The sequence below is a fragment of the Loxodonta africana genome, chromosome 5 (assembly GCF_030014295.1).
Source record: "Loxodonta africana isolate mLoxAfr1 chromosome 5, mLoxAfr1.hap2, whole genome shotgun sequence".
NCBI classification, from domain to species: domain Eukaryota; kingdom Metazoa; phylum Chordata; class Mammalia; order Proboscidea; family Elephantidae; genus Loxodonta; species Loxodonta africana.
Genome location: NC_087346.1, coordinates 310,657 through 333,091, shown reverse-complemented (window position 1 = coordinate 333,091; position 22,435 = coordinate 310,657). Strand labels below are relative to the sequence as shown.

Genomic DNA, 22,435 nt, shown 5'->3' with positions numbered 1-22,435 from the left:
GCAGGGGCAGGGGTCTGGGGACCATGGTTTCAGGGGACATCTAAGTCAATTGGCAGAATAAAATCTATTAAGAAAACATTCTGCATCCCACTTTGAAGAGTGGCATCTGGGATCTTAAACGCTAGCAAGCAGCCATCTAAGATGCATCAGTTGGTCTCAACCCACCTGGATCAAAGGAGAATGAAGAACACCAAGGACACAAGGCGATTACGAGCCCAAGAGACAGAAAGGGCCACGTGAACCAGAGACTATATCATCCTGAGACCAGATGAACTAGATGGTGCCCAGCTACAACTGATGACTGCCCTGACAGGGAACACAACAGAAAACCCCTATATATTAAAAAAAAAAAACCTTTGTATTAAAAAAAAAAAAAAAGCACATGGCCTGACAATTTACCATCCCAGACAGTTACTATACCCAAACCCTCTCCTCTCCCATCCTCTCCCCTCCTTAAATAAAACAAGGCTGTTTTATTTATACACTATTCTTATTTGGTATAGTGCTGACCCAGAGCTGGTAGCTCCTCAGCAGACTTTTGATACTGCCACTGCTATTGTTCCTGGCTTTGTTGAGGCAGATGGAGGGTACTTTAATAAGACAAAACTACATCTGGGAATACAGAATTCTAATACCATATTGGAAGGCGCTCTGGTGGTGCACAGTGGTTAAAGCACTCGACTGCTAACTGAAAGGTCGGCGGTTCAAAACCATCAGTGGTTCCTCGTGAGAAAGATGTGGCAGTCTGCTTCCGTAAAGATTTACAGGTTTGGAAACCCTACAGGGTCGCTATGAGTCGGAATCCACTTGATGGCAGTGGGTAATACCATATTAAATCGGACTAATATTCATACTCTTTTTCACTGTAAATATAATTTACAATGGAAGATAAATTCAGGATTTCTTTAAATCAAACTCTACCTATCATCAAAAAAAAAAAACAAAAAACCCAGTGCCGTCGAGTAGATTCCGACTCATAGCGACCCGATAGGACAGAGCAGAACTGCCCCATAGAGTTTCCAAGGAGCACCTGGTGGATTCGAACGGCCAACCTTTTGGTTAGCAGCCATAGCACTTAACCACTACGCCACCAGGGTTTCCCTACCTATCATAAAGAGAGATTCTTTCTGACATTTATATTCTGTTTGAAGGTCATCCCCAGGGCCCTTTCAAAAGTGATTATGCCCAAAGAAACTACCTAAATTTGATAAACTTGCTGAAAAATCTTCTTCCGTTCTGCATAAGCATTATCAGCTGTCTAAGACAAAGCTGTAGTTGGTAGGTAAGAATCAAGGAAAAAAAAAATCATAATGACTTTATAAAATCCAGTGCTCTTCTAAACATTCATAAAAGCTACCCTAAGCACAACAGAAGACAAAAAAAAAATCTGCAAGTGACCTTTAAAAACACACATTAAAGTTCTGTACGGTTGTAACATCCAAATGTACACAATCTCTGTGACAAACTGAAATAAGTATAAAAACGAGAGAATAAGACGTGTCCTTTGCTAGCCAACCAACGTTTACATCAGCACTAAGAAAGGGGGACAGGTAACAACTCATTATAGCTTATTCCCATTAAGGATACAACCTAGGTTATTTACATTGTGAAAATGTCATGGAGTGCTTGCTTGGGCAAAGGCACACACTGAAACTGGGGATGTACTGACAAGATTAGCAGTTTCTGAAAAGAATGGCCTGGATATTTATGATTTTTTTATAAAAATGAAGCTAAATGAAGTCTTCATGAAGATGCCATGGATTTTTCCATGAATCTGGGGTGGAGGGGGTGGTCAGAAGAAAACTGAGCTGTATCAGGGAGAGGGTGATGGGGATGGAGACACATGACTCAGCTAAACAGATGAGAGCAGATAAATAGGCAAAAGTCAGAGGGTATATGCCACCTTCTTACTAAATATCAAAGGTTACCCTCCCCCTCCCCCCAAAAACCAAACCCATGTGCCGTCGAGTCGATTTCGACTCATAGCGACCCTAAAGAACAGAGTAGAACTGCCCCCATAGGGTTTCTAAGAAGTGCCTGGTGGATTTGAACTGCCAACCTTTTGGTTAGCAGTCATAGCTCTTAACCACTATGCCACCAGGTTTTCCACAGGTTACCCAAGCAGGGAGACATTTGAAAACTACAGGTGGTCCAGGAAGCAGAGGGAGACTAGGAATAGGAGAAGTAGAGAATAGGAAGAAGGGGAGGTTTAAAGTCCTTAGCCTGAAGATTAGCATCCTAACAGTTCTAAGTTGGGTGTATGGTCTATAATTACTAGCCACGCTTTCCAATCAGAACTGCACAGTGATTAGGCTGGTGGAAGAATTTTAGCGTGCAAAAAGGAAGCGCCAACTCACTCATCTGTATTTGGACCCTACTCTTCTGTCCATTTCCCCTCTGGAAAAGAGAATTAACAAGGGGAAGCCACGGAAGTTCCTTGTCAGAGTCATGTGCTCTGGATAGGAGGCCCCAGCCAGGGCAATATCAGCCCCTCACCCTGAGAGACCCTCCATTTGACTGCTCCGTGTGCTGCTCCTCCCATCCTACCTCTCCCTCTTCTCTCACTCTGTCTCTTACACACACACACACACACAAAACATCCCTAGGGTCTTCAGCAGAATGAGAAACTGGGAATTGTAATTAAACAGACGCACATCTGGGTATCAGTGTAAGAGTGAAAGAGATACAGTAGCATTTAATCATTGTATTCAAAGACAGCTGATATTGTTTAAACAATGCATAGTAAACTGAACATTTTTAACTGTTTGGAAGCCTAACAGAATTATATGGAAATGCTATAAGAATTGTTACAATTTCTAGTAGTCCTACAGACGCTCAATGAGATAGACTGACACCGTGGCTGGAAATGGGCTCAAACATAGCAACGATTAGGAAGATGGTGCAGGATCAGGCAGTGTTTCATTCTGTTGTACACAGGGTCGCTGTGAGTCGGAACCCACTGGATGGCACCTAACAACAACATAGTAATCCTGAGGAAAGCACAACAGTATGTTCCTGAAAATTAATGCTTTAATTTTTTTTTTAATAATTTTTATTGTGCTTTAAGTGAAAGTTTACAAATCAAGTCATCCTGTCACATATAAGCTTATATATACACCTTACTACATACTCCCTTTTACTCTCCCCCTAATGAGTCAGCCCACTCCCTTCTTCCAGTCTCTCCTTTCGTAACCGTTTTGCCAGTTTCTAACCCTCTCTACCCTCCCATCTCCCCTCCAGACAGAAGATGTCAATACAGTCTCAAGTGTCCACCTGATACAAGTAGCTCACTCTTCGTCAGCATCTCTCTCCAACCCATTGTCCGGTCCCTTCCATGTCTGATGAGTAGTCTTCAGGAATGGTTCCTGTCCTGGGCCAACAGAAGGTTTGGGGACCATGACCGCCGGGATTCTTCTAGTCTCAGTCATACCATTAAGTCTGGTCTTTTTATGAGAGCTTGAGGTCTACATCCCACTGTTCTCCTGCTCCCTCAGGGGTTCTCTGTTGTGCTCCCTGTCAGGGCAGTCACCAGTTGTGGCTGGGCACTAGCTAGTTCTTCTGGTCTCAGGATGATGTAAGTCTCTGGTTCATGTGGCCCTTTCTGTCTCAGGCTCATAGTTATCCTGTGACCTTGGTGTTCTTCATTTTCCTTTGATCCAGGTGGGTTGAGACCAATTGATGTAACGCTTTAATTTTAATTCATTAATGCTCTACTTAAAGAGTCCAAATGTAAATATGTTTGGTCCTGCTTATTTTATTAGAGACTGACCTTGGTGCCTAGGTTAAAACAAAGATTTTAGAAATTCATTTCTACTGCTCAAATGCAAAGGGTTTTCTGGATCAAGGAGCATTATCAGCAAGTAATCTAGAAAAAAACTGAAATAGATAAACAAAGAGTTCACTTTTCTCCTTAAAGTGTAAATGGAGATCAAATTCTTAATGTTCTTCCTGACCAAACTGCTTTGGTAGAAAATTTAGTGTTGAGGAATATAAGATTTCAGGGTATCGGTTCTTAATTTTTTTGATTCACCATCTACTTTAAGGAGCTGATGAAAGTGGTGGAGCCTTAGCTCCAGAAAGATATACATTCACAATTAATTCTGTAAATTTTTCCACAATTTCAGGTTGTTCAAGGACCTCCTGAAATCAAGTCAGACTTAAGTATTTCTAAAAGAAAAATTAGTTTGGGGGCCAAGGTTATAATGAAAATAATAGTAAGCTCAATAATATTTTTAGGTCCACAAAGAGGAACTATGCAGATACTGAATACAGAAAATCTTTTAGACATATGACACAAATTACATTAATAAAAATCAATATTTCATGCCAAATTTATGTTTTTCCTTCTTTGATAGCTATAAACTTTTAAAGATTTACCTCTCTCACAATGAATATAAATATTTGTTTTCCTTATTGAACAGCCACACAAACAGCCTATTCCTTTGTCTAGTTTGCCATCCAAACTTTCAATGCCTTTTTAATGCACGTTGAATGGACACTGGATTGAATTCATATTGTAGGCCTAAGGACAGCTTAACTAGAAGACTCGAAGTGGGGAAAGTTCAGGAAAGGTTTTCTGGGAAAATCCAGAGATAGTTCTCAGCCGCTGTTCCTGGAGTGCAGAGTAATATAACTGGCCCATGAGGGGTGCTAGTCAATGCCATCAAACCATGGGAGAAGGCACAGTCTTGGTCTCTTAGTTCCCTCATCTCCAGACTCAAGAATGCAGTTCTAAGACAGGGACTCACTTCGCCTCAGTTTCTTTTAGCTTTCCAAAGGATTCATTCAAAGATCATCTTCTTCTCTCCTTTTTCTTTCCCTCTCTCTTTATCCCTTTTCTCTTTTCAAATTCTGTCGAGTACAAATCCCAGCTCCACCTGTTACTTTCACGGCCCCCTCAAGTATGACACTTGACTTCTGCAAACACTCAGTTTCGTCATCTGTAACAGTGAGAGTATTATCTAACCTATAAGGTTGTTATGAAAAGAGGCAAATGTATGAAAAGTTCTCAGCAGAATGCCTGAACTACAGAAAGATTTCAGAAGTCACCGGGTTGACTCCAACTCATGGTGACCCTATGTAACTTACATGTTGTAACTTACATGGTCAGCTGCTAACCAAAAGGTGGGAGGTTCAAGTCCTCCCAGAAGAGCCTTGGAAGGAAGGCTTGAAAGCCTACTTCCAAAAAATTAGCCACCGAAAACCCTATGGAACACAGTTCTGCCTTTATACTCCATGCTAATTGTAAAATTAATAAAAATATGTAATAAAGGATTAATATAACCACAATAAATGACATTTTGAAAATTAGCTTTAGACTACAAAGATTTAAAAACCCATCACAAAGATGTCTTTTAGAAATAACGTATATCACGTATTCATTATCGTAACCCAAACGTGTCGCCATCGAGCTGATTCCAATTCATGGTGACCCTACAGGACAGAGCAGAACTGCCCCACAGGGTTTCCAAGGAACGGCTGGTGGATTCGAACCGCAGAACTTTTGGTTAGCGGCCAAGCTCTTAACCACTGTGCCGTCAGGGTTCCCATTCATTTTAGTAAAAGATATGTAAGTATTATAAAATGCCAAAAGAATGATAAAATAAATGAATTAATGATTTCTTCTTTTTATGCTTCAATTAAAGAGTCCAAATATAAATCTGTTTGGTCCCACTTATTTTTATTAAAGACTGACCTTGGTTCCTTGGTTAACAGGAAGATTTTAAACTTTAATTTGTACTACTGAAATGCAAAGCGTTGTCCTTATTAAGGAGCATTACAGGCAAGTAATCTAGAAAGAAACTGAATTAGATAAAGAGTTCACTTTGTGTTTAAAGTGTAAACAGAGATGAAATCTTTAATGTTCTGCTTGACCTTCACTCAAGCAAGCCTTAGAATAATGGGAACAGACAGGTGGGAGTGGAAGTGCAGTTACAGGCGGCATTTCACAGACCTCACCTCATGGACTAGACAGCTATTCACCACCTTTGTGTTCCCTGGATTCAGACAGAAAGGAGAAGGGTTGATTCATCTATATGAAAGTTTCCAATCCCGATCTCCAGTGGAGTGTTAGAAGAGCCTGAATGGATCTCCTCAATGAATCCCAGTTTAGGAAACTTAGCAGTCCAGCACTCCCTAAAAAGATGTATAAATAACCTAACAGCGAAATGTCATTTGAAACAAACTAGAAGCCAGTGGCAAGCATCGAGCACCTTAAACAGTGACTGGTCAATCTTATGAGCTCCACGAGCATTGGAATATGCACCTGACAGAAAAGAAAAACAAAGAAAAGGGGGAAATGGGCTAATGACTTCTTCATAGTTCTCTAGTTCAACTATCAAAGCATGTTTCCAAGTCACAAATTTCTGATTGACTAACTGTGGTGGTGGAATTAATCCTACGTACGAAGAGAAAAGGTGGTCTTCTAGTTCCCCACGTCAGTTCCCTCTCCCTGGTAGTCGCACTTTGCCACTGCCAGCTGTTGTGGAGTTGATTCTGACTCAAAGAGACCCTATAAGACAGAAGGGAACAGCTCCATAGGGTTTCCTAAGCTGAAATCTTTATGGGAGCAGATCAGTGGGACTTTTTTCCTACAGATCCGCTGGGTGGGTTTTAACCACTAACCTTTCAGTTAGCAGAGGAGCACCTAACCACTGGGCTACCAGGTCTTCTGCCACTGCCAGGGAGAGCTACTGTTCAGAAATACAAGAGAGAGAAAAAGAGGGAGGGAGGGAGGGGAATAAGGGAGGGAGGAAAGGAAGGAGGCAGGAAGGGAGGGAGACAGACAGAGAGACATTATGTTTGTGTGTGTACTAGCAGAGCTTTCAAAATGTGCATATCCAGGAAGGAAGGAAGGGGAGAACAATTTAATGTTGCTGACTTCGGTTTGGTGAACTACTCTAATAGGTCCCTGGCCCTTCTAGTCATGGTATGTTTGTGATTCCCACAAAATGATTGGGTAGGACTATGCAAATAAGGTGTTTGTGGCCCAATGAGAGGACTGGAACATTTCTGTCAGTTTATCTTACTGTGGGGGCTTTCATGTTGCTGTGATGGTGGAAGCTATGCCACTTCAAACAACACCAGGGTCCCATGGTGGACAGGTTTCAACAGAGCTTCCAGACTAAAACAGACTAGAAAGAAAGACCCGGCGGCCTCCTTCTGAAACGAATTAGCCTATGAAAATCTTATGAATAGCAGCAGAACACTGTCCGATATACTGCCAGAAGATGAGCCTCTCAGGTTGGAAGGCACTCAAAATACGACTGGGGAAGAGCTGCCTCCTTAAAGTAGAGTCAACCTTAATGACACAGATGGAGTCAAGCTTTCGGGAGCCTCATTTGCAGGTGTGGTATGACTCAAAATGAGAAGAAAAAGTTGCAAACATCCATTAATAATCGGAACATGGAATGTACAAAGTACGAATCTAGGAAAATTGGAAATCATCAAAAATGAAATGGAACACATAAACATCAATATCCTAGGCATTAGTGAGCTGAAACGGACTGGTACTGCCCATTTTGGAATCGGACAATCATAAGGTCTACTATGCCAGGAATGACAACTTGAAGAGGAATGGTGTTTCATTCATTGTCAAAAAGAACATTTCAAGATCTATCCTGAAGTGCAACGTGTCAATGATAGGAAAATATCCATATGCCTCCAAGGAAAACCAGTTAATATGACTATCATTCAAATCTACCCACCAACCACTAATGCCAAAGATGAGGAAACTGAAGATTTTCACCAACCTCTGCAGTCTGAAGTTGACTGAAGATGCAATCAGGATGCATTGATAATTACTGGTGATTAGAATACGAAAGTTGGGAACAAAGAAGGGTCGGCAGTTTGAAAATATGGCATTGGTGATTGACAGGAACAATGCCAGGGATCGCATGATAGAATTTTTCAAGACTAATGATTTGCAAATATCTTTTTTCACCAACATAAACAGCAACTATACACATGGACCTCGCCAGATGGAATACACAGGAATCAAACTGACTACATACATCTGTGAGAACAGACTACAGAAAAGCTCGATATCATCAGTCAGAACAAAGCCAGGGACTGACTGTGGAACACGCCATCAATTGCTCATATGTAAGTTCAAGTTGAAACTGCAGAAAATTAGAACAAGCTCTAGGCACTTACTGGAAGAGCTAAAGAGCTTTGTAACACTTGCCCACGCAGGGCAGAAGACCACGCTGAGGGGCAAGGGGCCAAAAGCCAAGAGAAGGGCCTCCCTGCAAGCATGGCTGAGAAGCTGTCCTGGCCAATAAACTATATTCTGAGTCATTTCTCATCCTGAATTTTAACCTGTTACCTCCCTAATAATAAAAATGGACTGGTATTGGCCATTTTGATTCAGACAGTCATATGGTCTACTATGCCGGGAATGACAACTCAAAGAGGAATGGCATTGCATTCATTGTCAAAAAGAACATTTCAAGATCTATCCTGAAGTATAATGCTGTTAGTAACAGGAAAATAACCCTACAGCTACAAGGAAGACCAGTTAACACAAATATTATTTCAATTTTACACACCAACCACTAATGCCAAAGATAAAGAAATTGAAGATTTTACCAACTTCTGCATTCTGAAAGTGATCAAACATGCAATCAAGACAGACTGATAATTACCAGTGATTGGAATTTGAAAGTTGGAAACAAAGAAGCATCAGTAGTTAAAAAATATGGCCTTGGTGATAGAAATGATGCAGGAGATTACATGACAGAATTTTGCAAGACCAATGACTTCTTCATTGAATATACCTTTTTTTCAACAGCATAAACAGAGACTGTACAAATGGACCTCACCAGATGGAATACAGAGGAATCAAATCAACTGTATCTGTGGGAAGAGACGGTGGAAAAGGCTCAATATCATCAGTCAGAACAAGGCCAGGGGTCAACTTTGGATTAGACCATTGATTTTTCATATGCAAGTTCAAGTTGAGGCTGAAGAAAATTAAACAAGCCAATGGAGCCAAAGTAGGATCTTGAGAGCCAAAGCACATCCCACCTGAATTTGGAGACCATCTCAAGAATACATCTGATGCATTGTACACTAAATGACCAAAGACCAGACAAATTGTGGGATGACATCAAGGATATCACACGTGAAGAAAGCAAAAGGTTATTAAAAAGACAGGGAAGAAAGAAAAGATCAAAATGGATGTCGGGAGAGACTCTGAAACTTGTTCTTGAACGTACAGCAGTTAAAGTGAAAGGGAAATATGATGAGGTAAAAGAACTGAACAGGAGATTTCAAACGGCAAAGTACAAGACAAAGTACAATAACGAAACGTGCAAAGACCTGGGCTTAGAAAATCAAAAGGGAAGAACACACTCACATTTTTTTAGCTGAAAGAACAGAGGAAAAAAAAATTCAAGCCTCTGAATCCATCTCTGAGTCATTCTCCACCTCCCTTGTCCATTTCTTATTTTGAAATATCCCTAACTCAATTCTACTCTCCATTTGATTTGTTGTGCAAACAGTTTGCTCTCAACTATTAACTTAAAGGCTAGTGGTTCAAACCCACTAAGCAGCTCCATGGAAGAAAGTCCTAATGACCTGTTTCCATAAAGATTACAGCCAAGAAAACCTTATGCGGAAGTTCTATTCTGTAACACATGGGGTTGCCATGAGTTGGAATGGACTGACTGGCACTCAACACCAACAACAACACTGACATACTGCACAAAAGACAATCAAAATCAAGAACCAGAACAAGGTGGGCCTGTTGAATTCAGATTATCTAACTGATACAGAAAATACTGAAGTTGTCAAGGATTTCATTTTACTTGGATCCACAGTCAATGCCCAAAGAAGCTGCGGTCAAGAAATCAAACAATGTATATTGCATTGGGCAAATCTGCTGCAAAAGACCTCTTTAAAGTATCAGAAAGCAAAGATGTCACTTTGAGGACTAAGGTGTGCCTGACCAACCCATGGTATTTTCAATTGCCTCAAATGCAATGTGAAAGCTGGACAATGAATAAATAAGACCAAAGAAAAATTGATGCATTTGAATTGTGGTGTTGGCAAAGAATACTGACTACACCATGGACTGCCAGAAGAACAAACAAATCTATCTCGGAAGAAGTACAGCAAGAACAGTCATTAGAAGCAAGGCTGGTAAGATTTCCTCTCATGTACTTTGGACATGTTGTCAGGATGGACCAGTCCCTGCAAAAGGACATCATTATTGGTAAAGCAGAAGGTCACCGAAAAAGAGGCGGGCCCTCAATGAGATGGACTAACAAAGTGGCTGCAACAGTGGGCTGAAGCGTAGCAACGATTGTGAGGACAGTGCAGGACTGGACAGTGTTTTCTTCTGTTGCACACAGGGTCGCTATGAGTCGGAGCCAACTTGATGGCCCCTAACAACGACAACAACTTCCCTAATAAACCCCATAACAGTGCATATAGTCTGTGAGTTCTGTGTGGTCACTGCAAGAAATTATCGAACCCAGCAGAGGAGTAGAGAGTGCCATGAGAGGGACAGCTGGTGTCAGAATTGGTAAAAAGTTTGGAGAGAGGAGATATGTCTGACCTCCAGCTCATAAGAATCAGCCTTGGGCTGACGCTGATCTTGGTTTTCTCTCCTCACACTTGTGAAGTTAGATGGAGGTCTGACACCAACAAACCATTTTTACACTGACCAAAAATTACCTTCTCCAAAAAAGTCTGAATATTTGACTTAAATTTGTTAAATTGCCTCAATACCTGACATCAGATATCCATTTGCTTTAACAGCATCCTTCAAAAAATGCACTGTCTCTGTAAACTGCAGAATTCATCTGTTACTCACACTGGCATGAATCAGTTAGAACCAGTTGCCACCCAACATCTACATTAGGTCATGTGCAAGGAGAAACCAGTGATGCGGCCATTGTCGAGGAATGGTACTTTATGTTTTCTGCATTTTACATAACATCTCGTAGAATCTTCACAAGGGCGCTAAAAGGTTAATAATTTTATATCAGAATGAAACTCAGAAATGCTGAGAAAACTTCCAGATCACAAGTCTGCTAACAAGTGGGGCTGGGATTTGAATCCAGTTGTCTGCTTACTACGAAACGACTGAGGAAGAGGAAAGCCTTGGGAGGGTGATGGAAAACACAAAAAGGGTGAGCAAATAGCAACTCTCCTTGTTTTCCAATTTTGCCTACAGCATTCCCTGCACGCCACTCCACTCTTCCAAGCTGCAAGCTCTAAGACCCAGAACTCAAAGTGGAACCTACTACGGCTGTTGGCATTACAACATACCTAGTACCAAATGGTGGGGAGCATTCGTGGTTCAGTGGTAGGGTTCTCACCTTCCATGAGGGTGACCCAGGTACAATATCTAGCCAATGCACCTCATGCATAGCTCTCCCACCTGTCAGTGTAGGCTTGTGTGTTGCTCTAACGCTGAACAGGTTTCAGAAGAGCTTCCAAACTAAGATGAGCTAGAAAGAAAGGACTGGCCATCTACTTCTGAAAATCATTCAATGAAAACCCTATGGATTGCAACAGTCTAATCCACAACTGATCATGGGGATAGTGAAGGGCCAGACATTTCATTCCACTGTGCATGGATGGAGGTCACCATGAGCCATGGTCAACTCAACAGCAGCTGGAGGAATTCCAAATTCCTGATTAGTACACTGGTACAAAACAGGTTTTTATGTATTGGCCTGGGAAACATACCACAATTTACATCCTGACTTCTTCATAACCGGGTCCTCTCTGTACATGATGACAGCAAAAAGGATATATGCAGTGGCCCCTAGAGCAGGATGTCTGCCTCAAACCCTCAATTTCTAAAAGTGGGAGTAGATTTTCTCTTGCCTACTGTTTGAGACCAGTTTACAAACACTCAGAAGACCTCAAGAGCCATCTTAAATCCTACATCAATTCTATACATTTATACTTCCTTTCCTTTGTAGAATAAGGTAAAGTCTCAAGACAAATTGGGATGGGTAACTAAATCGTTCTATGGATAAAATTCTCCTGAGGCTGATGATTACAACCAGAGGGAGAGATATTCATGGAAAAGCAAGGAAATTTTGCTTTTGCCTAACCAGGCTCTTCTTGCAAGCAGCATTTGCTTATATGTAAATATTATAAGTCAGTCCTATATACAGCTATAGAATACCACCCATCCCAACACACAAAGAAGTCACTAGTTTTGACGCTAAGCCCCGTTAGGAACTTATACAAATTTCCACTGCTGTTATATACAAATAAAACTACAAAGAAAAACATTAACCATTAAGTACAACTAGTAGCAACTTAGGTAATGCTTACAGGTTAACAAGATGAAAGTATTTGCCCTAAAACAAACACCTGTTAACCAATCAGGTCTTTAAGAGAATTGCTTTGTTATTTCCCTCTCATCATTGGGAATTCTTGGATTATCTGATTATCAATTGGAGAGGTTCCCAGTTGTGAAGGTCTCCGTGTGGTGCAAAAGTCAATCTCCTAGACAGTTCTATCTCAATACAATTCAATACAGACTTAATTTAGTCAGTGCTCATATTGTCTCCATGCCAACATTCTTGACTCTACCAAATGTATTAATCCAAGTTTGATTACTAAGTTAGTAATTGCTCAGCAATACAAATGTGTCTTTTCTTTCTTTTACTTTTTTGTAAAATTCAGCACTCTAAACACAGTTGGTCATCAAGTGCATTTCTGACAGAACAGGTTACTGAGGAAATCACGCTTTTGATTTTGCATAATAAGAAATTGTGACTTTCTCTAACTTTGTTCTATGTTCTAATTCGCCCGGGGTACATAAAGCTCCTAAAATTGTGTGTCAACTTTCTGGGTGCTTATTTTTCTAGAGGTAGAATCCATAGCTTTTATTAGATTTTCAAAGGGGGTTGTAAGAGGAAAAGAAGGTTAAGATATGCTGTTATAATTAGTCTCATAAAGAATAACAAATAAATATAAAGTCAAACAGATCCCCACTTATTAGTTACATGATCCATGGCAAGTCATTCAATTTCTCTAAAATTTTAGTTTCCTTTTCTATAAAATGGGGATAATAATAACACCAAATCTTACAATGGAATGGGCAGTGGTAGTTCAGTAGTAGAATTCTAGACTTCCATGTAGGAGACTTGGGTTCAATTCTCAGCCAATGCATCTCCTTAAAAGAAATAATACAAATAGAAAACGATGGAACCATGCTAAAATAAACTGCCAAACATGCAAAACAAAATTATCCATCAGGAATGAAGGTGAAGTGAAGACAATTTTTCAAGCATTCGAAAGCTGAGAAAATGTGTCACCATCATGGTCTCACTAAAGCAAAGAGTAAAGGATGTTTTCCAGGTGGTGAAAAAACAATTCCTGATGAAAGGTCAGAGAAGAAGGGAGAAAGTACAACAAAAATGGAAAATATGTGCTGAATACCAAACCAAACCCATTACCACAGAGTCGATTCCAACTCATAGCAGCCCTACAGGACAGATTAGAACTGTCCTGTAGGGTTTCCAAGGAGCAGCTGGTAGATTTGCACTGTGACCTTTTGGTCAGCAGCCAAGCTCTTATCCACTCTGCCACCAGGGCTCGTGTACTGAAGAGACTTTAAAAAATATAGTAGAAATTATATGTTCTTAGGTTAAAAATACATTAGGAATTAAAATACGTTACGACAATTGCATATAAATTGGAGGGAAGTATTCCGAGGTCCTTGTGTTACCTGGGAAAAGAAAAAAAGTACTGATAAAAAATTAAAAAATAAAAGTACCAATCAACAACAGACTTTGATTAGTCAAGAATACGTGTGTAAGCACTAAATGAATGGTGAGATGAGTATAAAACTTCTAGCTAGTAGAGAGTGGAAAAAAAAAAAAAACCCGTTTCTCACCTAAAGGCAAGGAATGGAAAAAAAAAAAAAAAAAACATAGGGCAGGTAGAAAAAGTAGAAAGCACTATTCAAATAGGAAATCACATATACCTTGACCAAAAAAAAAAAATGCAATTAGGAGGCAAAGATTTTTCAGACTAAATTAGGGGGAAAAATCAACTACCTATTTTTTTATAAACCCTGGTGGCATAGTGGTTAAGTGCTATGGCTGCTAACCAAAAGGTCGGCAGTTCGAATCTGCCAGGTGCTCCTTGGAAACTCTATGGGGCGGTTCTACTCTGTCCTATAGGGTCACTATGATTCGGAATCGACTCGACGGCAGTGGGTTTGGTTTTGGTTTTATGTTTTATAAAAGACACATTTAAATATGGGGATACAGAAAGGATAAAAATGAAAGTATGAGAAAAGGTATACCATACAAACACTAGCCAAATAATTTTGTTGTAACTATAAAATATGAAGCAAAGTAGACTCTAAGGCAAAAAGAAATTCTGGAGATACAGAGAAATATTTAATAATGATAAATGTTTCAATTCACTAGGAATATATTATAATTACAAATGTATACATACCTAATGGTATAACCTCAAAACATATAAAACAAAAATCAAATGCTGCAAGAAGAAATAGTCAAAACCACCTTATAGTGGAAGAACTGAACACACCTCTCTCTGTAACTGACAGAGGATTACCAAAAAAAAGAATATATCAGTTAAGATATGGAAGATTTGAACAATATAAGCAACATATGTACCTACATGTATATGAATATAAAGAGAGCATTTATTCAGTACCTGTAATACGTATATTCTTCTCAAGCACGTGTAACATTTACAAAAATTGTCCATTGACAGAGCATAAAACAAGTCAATTAATTTCAAAACATGGAAATCACACAAAATGTGAATTCTGACTGCAGTAAAATAAACACAAATATTTGGAAAAGAATTCTAGGTCCCCAAATCCATCCTCTGCCCTGGGACCCCAGGACTACATCACCAGGACTCCCTGTGAAGTTGGCTTCCATTGGGTTCCACTGATGGGAGGCAATGGCAGAAGATGGGAGCGTGGGAGAAGAGAGGGGTCAGGGTGTGCCCTCCCCACTCCTTCTTTCTCTGCATTTCCAGGAGTGGTTTCTTCTCTCCAGGCCAGAGCTCTCCCTCCAAGGCTCCAGCTCTCACGGACTCCAGTAACATTGTTCCTGCCTCTTAGTCTTCAGACCCACTGCTGTGTCTCAGTATCTCTTATTGGTTCTGGTAACCCTGCTTCCATCTAAGTAGCCCTTTCATTAAACTCTCTTCATTTGAACTAGGTTGGACTCTGTTTTCTGCTGGGACTCTGTGGGGAGTGGCAATTTTACATTAATTTTTGTGACTATTTCATCAACATGTCTTCTCCCACTAGGCTGTGAGCTTCATGACACTGGAACTCAGGAAGTTGTCAATAAATATTTGTTAAATGACTGAGTGAGTTAATGAACAAACTTATATTAAAATTAGAATATACGGTGGTTCAAACAGCCAACAAGTTCCGCTACTAACTGAAAGGTTGGAGGTTCGAGTCTACCCAGAGGCACCTCAAAAGAAAGGCCTGGCAATCTACTTCCAAAGACTCAGCCAATGGAAACACTATGGCACACAGTTCTACTCTGACACATACGGGGTCACCGTAAGTCAGAATCCACTCAGTGGCAACTGAGTTTTATTTTTAATACATACTGCAACGATTGCTTAAAATGCTCCTGCTACGTTTGATGTGGCACGGATCTGTCAGAGCAAACATTCTACTTCTGCTGATTGAAAACGGCCTTTGTTAGCAAAAATATTTTTACTCATGGGAATAATTTCAATTATTCTAGCAATAAGTGCAATAATGATGATTTCTAAGCTAAAAAGCTATCTTTACAACCTGAAATAAGCCACTAACATTCAGATTCCAAGTAGACTAGTCACTTAGAGCTCTAAGAGTCAGTAGAAACACAATAAAAATCTTAAGTAGAAAAGGAAGGCTCTGCATTTCTCAAAACCTCTTGCAAATGATCTGGGAAAATAAATAGTATTACATGGTACAGGAGGGTAACTCCAGGCCAGGACTGCTTTTTGTTACCACAGTAAATTATCTATTTAACATTATTGTCCCAGGATTAAAAAAGAACATTGTGATCCCAAAATTAGATATGCAAGCTACATATTAACATATATGATTAGACAACTCCTCCAAAATAAATGAAAATCCTGATTCCAAGCCACTAATCAGAATTTCCAGACAGGGTCTGGAGCCCTGCAAAGTCCTTGCTCCTTTATGGTTGAAAAAGTGTGGAAAAGCTGTTTACCTACAGACCGTCCCAAGCACTAGAAAGATCTTTCAAATGTATACCAGTGTATGATGTAACACATGACACCTGAATTTTAATCTTGATCAAATTAGTTTATAATTCATCATCACACATCTAAATACATAACTACATTCAGATTTTTTTTTTTTTTTTTTGGAGAGGAGAGCATTTTGAAGGCAACAATTTCCCTATCATGCAGACTCCTGAAGGCTGACACGTTTTGAGCTCTTAAGAGGTCAAAGTCCATTTCTTCTGCAATCTCTTTCCTGGTTAAACTTCTCCTATTTTTTCTGCTAACTTTTCCACCGTAAGAAGTATTCCTGTTCCGTACATACTAACTAACAGGGAGAGAGGAAGGTCCAATGTCTCCAGTATGGTACGAGTTCAAGATTATCTGTAACCTCCCATCATGCAAACAATTTGGAGCCCTCACAGTACAATGGTTAAGCAGCTGAATGCAGCTGGCCGGCGGTTCGCATCCACTAGCTGCTCCTTGGAAACCCTATGGGCAGTTCTGCTCTGCCCTGTAGGGTTGCTGAGTCCCGACCAACTCAACGACAACAGGTTTGGTTTTTCATTCGTTGGTTTGTTTTGGTTTGTAATGTCACACTTCCTGGGATATAGGTTTCACTGATCCATAATCCTCAATGACATGATACTGCTTCAGTGACAGCTGCCGTATTAATAATACCTTGTGAGGAGGAGGGAGATGGAGTGATGGAATTAAAATAGTTAAAATGCAGTTAAACAGCTAATCCTTTTCTACATTCAGAGGCAGATAATCTGCTTTGTTTTATGTACAACCCAAGAATTCCTTTTTCCGTATTCATTCTCTTGGGTCATAACTAATATGGGAAATGACCACACCAGCTCCTTACAGATTGCTTCCGTGGAAACAAAAGAGCATTTTATACCTCATTTGCTATTGCCAGTAAGAGTGAAGTAAAAATTAACCTTCCTCCATCCCTCCTACCCGTAAGAGATTAATCAAACACACACACGAACACACACACACACCGGGGCGCGGGGTTAGCTACCGCAGTCAATTCCTAAGGGCTAATATTCCCCCCAATCCCAGACTCACTCATCTCCATTCTCGTCGACATCACCCAACACTTGAAGGGCCCCATTCCCCGCCAGGATTAGAAAAGAAGCCTTTCTCTCCTAGTCTGAAAATCACGATCCCCGAAGTCCAGCACGCACCCAGGCAGGGCGGTCGCCCAGCCCCAGGGGACCGGGCGGTGTCTCGGGTGCCCGAAGCCCAAGGCCCGCGGGCGGCGCCGCAGCGCTCCCGGCCCCCTCGGCAGGGACCAGCCGCTGGTCCTTACCCGCCAGTCCGCCGCCGCCGCCTCCATCGCCCGCGTGTCCCTTCCTCCGCTGCAGAATGAAGTACGGATTGGCCCTCTCGGTGATCCACAGCGCGTTGGCCAGCAGCACCTCTTCGGGGTTCACCCACATGTTCCCTGCCGCCGCCGGCGGACGCACAATGGGGCCGCCGTTCGGGTCTTGCACACACAGGCGCGCACAGGCGCGCACTCCCGGGCACACGCGCGCTCGTCGCCCGCTCGCTAGGTGCGGCGGCGGAAAGCGACTTCACCAGGGGGCGGCCCGCGGCGTCCGGGCCACAACAAAGCCCCAGCGGGCGGCCGGGGAGGACGGCGAGGACGTGGGCACGGCGAGGAGCATCCTTCCCGCGGCGCCGGCGCCCACCGCGAGCCCGCGGCCGCAGACGCTCAGGCCGCTGCCTGTGGCCCCTCAGTCCCGCTCCCGTCCCACCGCGGCGGGAGGAGCAGTAGGAGGGGGAGGAGGAAGCCGGAGGAGGAGGAGGAGGAAGTGTGTGGCTCAGTCCCGGGATCCGGATCCGCGGCGGGCAGGGCTGCGGGCGACGCGAGCTGGTTCGGCCCAGCAGTCAGGGCCGAGCTGGGCTGGGGCGCGGCTGGGCCCGCAGTGCCCGCTGGAGTTCCGGAGCCGCCTGGGGCGCTGAAGTCTCAGCGCTTCTGAGCTCACCGCACTTTACGACTCCGCGTCCCGGCCCCAGCACCCGCAACGAAGCCGAGCTCGCGGCTGGAAGGACACTCTGAACACTGCGAATGAATGACGACAGCTCAGCTCACTGGGAGCCAGCCTGGGTGGCACCAGTTTCCGCGGACGCAGGTCCTCCACGGGCTCTGCGTTCCGAACCAGGCCGCTGTTGGCTGGCTTTGCGCAAACCTTCTGGAGACCGTGTGCCAAGCATTGGGCCCCACGCCCACCCTAGCAGAGAGGACGTTGCCAGCCTGCGTGGGCGTGTGTGTGCTGGGTGTGTGTTTAAGGTTGACGCTCCGTGGAATAGCTCCTCCCCTCTTCCCAGGAAATGTAGGTTTCAAGGTTCCAGACCTGGAGCTAGACACCAGATCTGAGTTCCGCGCAGCCAATGGTTGCCGATGTTTTGTTTCCTGCATCCCTAGGGCAAGTCATGCGCTAAATTTGTCACCGCCTGTGACCCATCCCCGTTCTCCATTCCCTTGAAATTAAAGTGGCCCAGCTAAGTGCATTACGTCACTTCTTTCCTTGACCTGTAGGGCAGAAGCAATAGCGTAGTTGGAAGCGGCCCAAAAGCTTAGACCAACTAATTCACACCACAGCTGTTCATATATCAGGTATTTGGAGCTTCCAGGACCGGCATGGCAGAATTCAGGAACTTACCCACACTTAATAAATGGATTAAATACTAATTAAAAAAAAAAATCAGTGAAAGCAGAGAATCACAAACCAGACCTGATTTATCCCTAGACAGCTCTACTTTACACATATTCTTCTGTGAGTCTCTTATGGGGATCACAGCTCATCTGCCTACATATGTGATGATCTTTTTTCACCCCTTTTTACACCCAGAAGATCTGGGGATAGCTCCAAATGCAAAAAAAAAAAAAAAAGGCCCTTCTTCCCAGATAGATCTTGGCTGAAAGAAGAGAATACCAGAAAGATGTTTACCTGTGCTTTTTTGACTATGAAAAGGCATTCCACTGTGTGGATCATAACAAATTGTGGAAAACATTGCGAAGAATGAGAATTCCAGAACACTTAATTGTGCTCATGTGGAAGCTGTACATAGACCAAGAGGCAGTTGTTAGAAAGAACAAGGGGATACTGAGTGGTTTAAAATCAAGAAAGGTGCGTGTGCGGGTTGTATCCTTTCACCATACTTATTCAACCTGTATGCTGAGCAAATAATCCAAGAAGTTGGACTATATGAAGAAGAACGGGGCACCAGGATTGGAGGAAGGCTCGTTAACAACCCGCATTATGCAGATGACACAACCTTGCTTGCTGAAAGTGAAGACTTGAAGCACTTACTGATGAAGATCAAAGACTATAGTCTTCAGCATGGATTACACTTCAACGTAAAGAAAACAAAAATCACAACTGGACCAATAAGCAACATCACAATAAAGGGAGAAAATAATGAAGTTGTCAAGGATTTCATTTTACTTGGATCTACAATCAATTCCCATGAAAGCATCAGTCAAGAAATCAAATGATGTATTGCATTGGGCAAATCTGCTGCTGCAAAAGACCCCTTTAAAGTGTTAAAAAGCAAAGATGTGACTTTGAGGACTAAGGTGCACCTGACCCAAGGTGTGGTATTTTCAATCATATCATATGCATGTGAAAGCTGGACGATGAATAAGGAAAACCGAAGAACAATTGAAGGTTTTGAATTACGGCGTTGGTGAAGAATATTGAATATACCATGGACTGCCAGGAGAAAAAAACAAACCTGTCTTGAACTAAGTACAGCCATCTGTCTCCTCAGAAGCAAAGATGGAAAGAGTTCATCTCAGATACTTCGGACGGGTTATCAGGAGGGACCAGTCCCTGGAGAAGGACATCATACTTGATAAAGTAGAGGGTCAGCAAAAAATAGTAAGACTCTCAACAAGATGGATTGACACAGTTGCTGCAACTGTGGGCTCAAGCATAGCAATGATTGTGAGGATGGTGCAGGACAGGGCAATGTTTCTATCTGGTGTGCATAGGGTCCCTATAAGTTGGAACCAACCTGACGGCCTCTAACAACAACAACAGTGTCTAAGGAGGTTGAAGAATGGTGGCCAATTAGGGTAGGGATGAGTAATATTGTTTTAAAAATCCAAGACTTTGCAGTAGTTTTGATATCTGATATACAGACGTTCACAGTGGATGGAGTTGCTAAAACATCTGGAAAAACTAGATCTACCAGTCACCACCATGTCAGCTCTGCAAGTAATAAAGCTAATAGATGTTACAGAAGCCACAATTTGGCTCTTTCAGTTTTAAGCGGCTAAATAGATCTGCAGCCTCGACAATCCTTATGTATGATGTGATTTGAGGAGAAAGATCCCTCAAAACAGTTCTGACCTGCAATGGTACTACCTTACATCCATACACTTATCTCTCATTCAGTCACTGCACCGTTTGAATTCTGAGAAGCTCCAGAAAAGAAAAATGAATAAATCATGGTTTCTCTCCAGGTGGCCAGATGATCTCTGTCAGTTGCATCCGTGTTTCAGGAATGAAAGAAGAAAAGAAGACAGCAACCTGGGAGGCGGGGGTGGGGGTGGGGGACAAGCAAAGTATTAGCAGAGATTAGTTTTCAGATTAACTATTTGTCATTGAAGAAGGTAAATTTCAACAGTGGGAAGGGGCTATAATAAGGTATAGACTTTGGAGTACAGGGTAGGGCAGAGGACACTTTGGCTTCATCAAAGTTATCTACTTCAAGTTCCAAAAGGGCCAAGATATTCTTCAGTTATTGTTGTATTCTCAGGTTTAGCAAATGTAAATCCTGAACAAAGAAGTGATTGCTGAATTTCTAAACCTAAATTAGCTTTAGGGATTTAGGAAGTCAGGGCCTTAAGAACCACTGATCTCATTTGATGTATTAGGAAACTAAAGCCCTAAACAGAGAGGGGACTTGACTAGGGTCACTTGGATAATTCATAGCAGAGTTGAAAATCGATCTTACCATCTGGAAGACTGTTATGGCCCCAAATCCTAACTACAACTTTCTTTTTCTTTTTTTTTTCCATATGGTAATTGTCACACTTCTCAAAAATAAAAATAGTTCATATTTATGTAAGCCTTTCAAGGTGATTTGGGCTTGGGATAACTGATTGGCCAGATCTGAGTTACATGGCTGCTCTGGAGCAGGTTGGGGTAAAAGGAGGGGTCAACCTCACCCTGTCATACTAACAGTGGGTGGGGGATAATTTCCCAAAAGAAAATTGGAGAACTGTAACCAAGAAGGAACCCTGGTGGGATAGTGGTTAAGAGCTTGGATGCTAACCAAAAGGTCAGCTGTTCAAATCCACCAGCCACTCCTTAGAAATCCCAAGGGGTAGTTATACTGTGTCCTATAGGGTCACTATGAGTCAGAATCAATTTGACGGCAATGGGTTTGGCTTTTGGTTTTCATCACCAAAAAGTAGCCCTGGTGGCAAAGTGGTTAAGAGCTGGGCTGCTAACGAAAAGGTTGGCAGTTTGAATCCACCAGTCACTCCTTGGAAACCCTATGTGGCAGTTCTACTCTGCCCTATAGGGTCACTATGAGTTGGAATCGACTTGATGACTTTTTTTGGTTACCAGGAAGAGGCAAAAGGGTTGCTGGGGAAGGCTACACAACAGAGGTCCTCTCACAGCCAATCACTGACAATTTTTTTTTTTTTTAACAGCTGAGCTTATTAACTGCACCACCCAGGGACTGACTCCCTAGTGCATATTAAAAAAAAAAAAAAAAAAAACCAAAACCATTGCTGCCAAGTTGATTCCAACTCATAGGAACCCTATAGGACAGAGAAGCACTGCTCCATAGGGTTTTCAAGGAGCTGCTGGTAGATTTGAACTGCTGACCTTTTGGGTTAGTGGCTGAACACTTTACCACTGTGCCACCAGGGCTTCTAGCACATAGTAGACCTCCATAAATGATTGTGCAGTTTGTTGTTTAGTGAGTAAATTCTCAATGCACAAACTCAGAAAGCAAAGCAAAGTTAGCATTTCTTAATTAAAAAAAAAAAATCCCAAGCCTCTTTACTGTAAGAAGAGCAAGAAATTTAATCTTCATATTTATTGAGACTCATCCACCACCATCACCCAGGTTATGCTATAGTGTGAATTCTTATTTGACAGAGGTACCGCTAGTCATATCGGTCACATGCACACATGCCCACTTGGCGTATTTCCTCAAGGTCCTGAAATGCCTCTGCTGCTTT

At 42.1% G+C, this 22,435-nt stretch overlaps 1 protein-coding gene across 3 annotated transcripts in view; it reads right to left on the bottom strand.

The window, feature by feature from the left end:
- The window catches only part of TBC1D9 (TBC1 domain family member 9), a 147,235-nt gene extending 129,472 nt beyond the window's left edge, over positions 1 to 17,763 (bottom strand). The window contains exon 1 of one of the 3 annotated variants that reach the window (XR_010322001.1): positions 17,534 to 17,762. Coding sequence is in view for 2 of the 3 variants with exons in the window: in XM_003410447.4 (XP_003410495.1) it covers positions 17,534 to 17,663 (130 nt within the window). In the remaining variant the exon portion in view is untranslated. Of the gene's footprint in view, positions 1 to 13,062; positions 13,833 to 17,533 lie in introns of those variants that run through there. The other 2 variants (XM_003410447.4, XM_064285292.1) reach the window with 2 other exon arrangements.
- Between the last annotated feature and the right edge of the window lie 4,672 nt (positions 17,764 to 22,435).